Source organism: Centruroides sculpturatus, unplaced genomic scaffold, assembly GCF_000671375.1.
Source record: "Centruroides sculpturatus isolate CEXI.00-Female unplaced genomic scaffold, Cexi_2.0 scaffold1559, whole genome shotgun sequence".
Taxonomy (NCBI): Eukaryota; Metazoa; Arthropoda; class Arachnida; order Scorpiones; family Buthidae; genus Centruroides; species Centruroides sculpturatus.
This window is the reverse complement of record NW_019386184.1, coordinates 24,533-29,001: the sequence shown is the minus strand read 5'-3', so window position 1 is coordinate 29,001 and position 4,469 is coordinate 24,533. Positions and strand designations below refer to the sequence as shown.

The following is a 4,469-nucleotide window of genomic DNA, read 5'->3' as shown; positions in this document are numbered from 1 at the left end:
ATATCCATTATATATATATATATATATATATATATTAAAATCAAAACGTTCTGTCGCAGATGACAAACCAAAACTGTCATTTTAGAAAATAAACCAGAATCTAATTGTTCAACATTCCCGGAGATATCTCGAATTTTGGTTGCGCCATCTGTTATTATATATAATAACAGATGGCAAAAATCTTAATTTTCAGAGTATGGATCGGTTTTATAAAAAATTTGTAGATGCCAATAAAATGCTAAATGTTTTTATAGTCCGACCTTACGGAGATAAACAGGACCCTACTATCTCACTCGACCTTTAACCACCAAAATTTAATAGCATCAATCGCATAAACAAGCAAATCTGCCTGAAAAATTTTTAAAAATTTCGACAAAACCACACACTAATATTCATACATACAGTAATTGTTTCCGCACACTTTTTCATTTCTCGGCGTTTCGAGATGTTTTAAGTCCAAAAATATAAAAATCTTTAGGGTCATTTTTCGACCAATCGCCATACATTCTCTTTGTTATATACAAGGGGTATAACAGTCGAAAAAGTAAAACTGCTGTATCTATTGATTCAACTTCTCCTGGATGAAATATGAGGAAACAAATAAAGACGGACAACAAATACTTTATCCACCCTTTTCGAAATATTATGTTTCAATAATTTGATTTTAATTTTAATTAAAATTTATTAATTAATTTTGATTTTACTTTCAATTTTAATTTTAGATTAACTTTATTTTATTTATTATTTTATTTTATTATTTTATAAGGTTAATTAATATTTTTACTTTTAATTAACTGTGTATCTTGTATTAATAAATATTATTATTATGTATAATATTAGATTAAATAACAGAAATTTATTAATATAACATAAATGTATTCAAACACGAAATTTTGGTTGCGATTTATAGTATATAAATGTCGTTTAAAAGGTGTTTATTAGTTAATTTAATTTAATATAGATTCGACTGCGGCGAGTATCGAAAAACGAAAATAATATTTTATCTGCATATGACAGCAAATCTAATTTAAATAGCAATTTCATCGATGATTCCTATCGTGACATCTAATGATGCGAGGCTACGTCGGCCCCACTAACTTTTGAATCGTAGTCCTACCGCTGATTGGTCGAGCCTTCGAGTTTCTTTAACACAGAAAGTTAATGATCTCTCGATCTGCCGAGTAGTGTTCGGCAACCGAGCCTAAATAAGTCAAATTTTGTTCGTGAACCGAATTGTTCAAAAACGAAGCCTTCGAAATCCGATGTTTGCTTGTATTGTTATGCATATATGCCACCTTATCCTATTCTTCTGATTAGCTTTTTCTGCCCTGATCTATTTTACGTGCGTTAGAGGAAAAAAAAAATTGACACCTATTTATAAAGTTACTTATGTTCAGAGAGAAAATTAAAAATTTACTTATTACTAAATTTTAAATCATATTCAATACATGTCTGTCATTTATATCAAAATATTCATACGCATATGAAATAATATTCTAGCGACAAAATTGTAATAAAAATTAAAACAAACATACTCGTCTACAACGTGCGCTGCTCCTATTACCGTCCTTGTTGTGATTAAAGAAAAAGCACCCTTAAATCTTTCTTTTCTAAATATTGCTACCTAAATTATAATAACATTTCTTGTAAGTACAGTTGCAAGAGGCGAAATGTTTACATGTATTAACTCACCAAAAATGGAAATTCTCCTTTTTCTGCCTCCCTTCCTCCAATCATCCTGAGTTCAATTACTAAAATTATACAAAGTTTTATCAGTTAGCGACTTTCTCACTTAGAAAGACATTCATCATTATTTTTATTTTTACTCGTCGTGTTCTCATATTTTTCAGAAGCACAGAAGTAATATTCAGCACTTAGAAAAAGCATTAATCCAACTCTGTTATTTGTCAGCATTTAAATAAAGAAATGTAAAAACAAAANCTTGGATTAATTCATATACCGATTTAAGTGAGTATTCAGGTTCCACAGTCTTTGTTAGTAAATCCTCTTCCGGTTCGAAAAAGTCTTTTATCGTAGCATACCTCGAGATATCAGTAGTATTCTTGGAATGTTCCTCAATTAAGTATTCCTCTCCTGACATTTCGCTTGTCTGAGTATTTTCTTCTATATCTCTTGTATGCTCTCTACGTGGTCTTCCTCGTCCCCTTTTTTGCATAACTGCTTGACTTGGTACTGGAGGAGATCCATCGGTGTTGCCAGGGAAGTCGCCCGGATAGGTAGCCAGTAAATGTGCTCTGTGCTTCGACCACGAAATCTTCTGTTTACTGGATATTTCAACATAGTGTCTTATATCGCTAGACTCGGAATAACGCCCGCTATCTGTGAGTACCACTCTTTTGAAGATTGACTAACTTTTTCAGAAGTTATTACCACTTGAACTTTTGGACATTGGTGTGTCGTTACGGGAGCGGATCACGTACTTGCTTTGCTTAATGAAGACGAATATGTCTCCTAGTCAACATATATGGACCCTGTTAATCTGGTAATCATTGGACTTATATATACAAAGTAATCAGTGTTCGTAACTCTTGTAGTTAACAAAGCCCTTTGTTATCTACACGTGGCATAGTCAGCCATTCGGCGTGTGCTAGCCGATCGGCGTTTAGAGTTCGGCGGCTAGTAGGTTTTGCTCTAGAAGCACTCTCTGGTCGGAACCAGCATTTCTCTAAATTCGGGTCTGTCGTGTGCTTTCATTTTGTCTCAGTGTTTAGTTATAAATTATCAAGTTTAGTCGTTTGGCGTGTACGGCGCCGTATCGGCGCAAACTCGCTTCTCGCTCGAACAGGCCCTGTCGGCTTACTAACTGACTTTATTCTTGTACTCTCTGTGAACCCTAAACTCGTCACTATAAGCCCCTGCTCTAGGTTGTCTAATTGGCAATCATCAGAAGCAAGTCATTTAGCTAGCCTCACTTTACTCAGCACTAGTCTGGCATACATTCTTCAAGTCCTCAAAGTTTTGCGTTCAAGTTTCTACAGCATGGCAAACGAGGACGACAACGAATCTCTCAACAACAGTTTTATAGAGGAAGACCTAATTAACTCAATTAACGAAAATCTCGAGGTCATTCTGAGTAACATACCTACAAACTCCAATGTATTCGTTAAATCAAAAGAGCGCTCTCAGGCCAGGGAGGCAGCAGTGAAAATGCATGCTGCTGCCAACCAAATCTTTGGGGTTATATTGGCCCTCCGGGAAAAAGTAAAGGCTCTTGAAAAACCCTGCTCACAACACATCAATGGCACATACTCTGAAGTGGTTAAAAGGAACCGAAAGCCGATGAGTAGCACGACCAAACTCATAACAGAAAAATCGGCAAAACTAGATGGTATCAAAAACCCGAAAAACGAAAGTCATGATATCATCATAACTACAATCAAGGACCTTGCCAAGCCAGCCCCCATTCCCAAAGACACTTTGAACCTGCTGCAAACCCATGTAGACCCTAAACGGCTGGGAGTTAAAATCAAAGGGATAAGATCTCTCCCCAGTGGAGATATCAAAATCCAGCTTCACAACGAAACTGATCTACACACACTGAAAACAGCAGTGAACACACATGATGCACTAACGGACAAGATCAGGGTTGTGGATAAGGATAAAAACCACCTAAAGTTATCTTATTCAATGTGCCTGATAGCGCAGTTGAAGAAGAATTAGTACAGAACATATACGGTCAAAACACTCATCTTCAGGAACTCCTCTCAGAGGAAGATTTCACTAATAGTACAGCTATCAGTCACAGTTTCCACCCTAAAGGCAACAGCCACACTCGGCATGTCATCCTAAGCGTCAAGCCGTGTATCCGTAACTCCCTCATGCAACACCGAAGGGTCTATATAGGCTGGAGTTCCATCCTGTTGGATGATTACATTTTCATTACCCGGTATTTTAAATGCTCAGGCTTCAGCCACACTTCGCACAATTGTGAAGAAAAGCAGCATTGTACTCACTGCACTAAAAAACACAAATTCAAAGACTGCCCAAATTTGCTAAGGGAACCAATATGCATAAATTGTAAAAAATACAACAAATTGGTGCCAGAAAACAAAACTGTACAGACCAATCATAATGCATTCGACAAAAGCTGCCCAATGCTTAAAAGATACAAAGCCAATCAGATACAAGCAACCCAGTATGAATAATGGCCTCCTTTCTACCACCCAAAATGGATGACCACACTCAGGGTAGCAATCCGAACAACAATCATAGGCAACCCTCCAAAGACTCCCTCACTATCTTGCAAATTAATCTTCAAAGGAGCAAGGCGGCAACCTCCAACACAGCACAAACTGTCATAGAGAAAAAGGCTGACATCTTGGCATTCCAAGAGCCATATCTTTTTAACAAAAAGGTCGCCCTGCTTGGCAAGGGCAAAGTCTACACCTGGAGCACTGAAAACCATCCAATAAAAACAGGATTCCAAATCATCAACGACAACCTGACCG

General features: G+C 36.7%; 1 protein-coding gene across 1 annotated transcript in view; it reads right to left on the bottom strand.

Moving 5' to 3' along the window:
• Window positions 1–1,737, bottom strand: part of LOC111613977 (venom peptide isomerase heavy chain-like) — a 7,894-nt gene extending 6,157 nt beyond the window's left edge. The window contains exons 1-2 of the mRNA XM_023355330.1: window positions 1,693–1,737; window positions 1,536–1,624 (exon numbers count right to left, since the gene is read on the bottom strand). Coding sequence (XP_023211098.1) covers window positions 1,536–1,624; window positions 1,693–1,737 — 134 coding nt within the window. The remainder of the gene's footprint in view (window positions 1–1,535; window positions 1,625–1,692) is intronic.
• Between the last annotated feature and the right edge of the window lie 2,732 nt (window positions 1,738–4,469).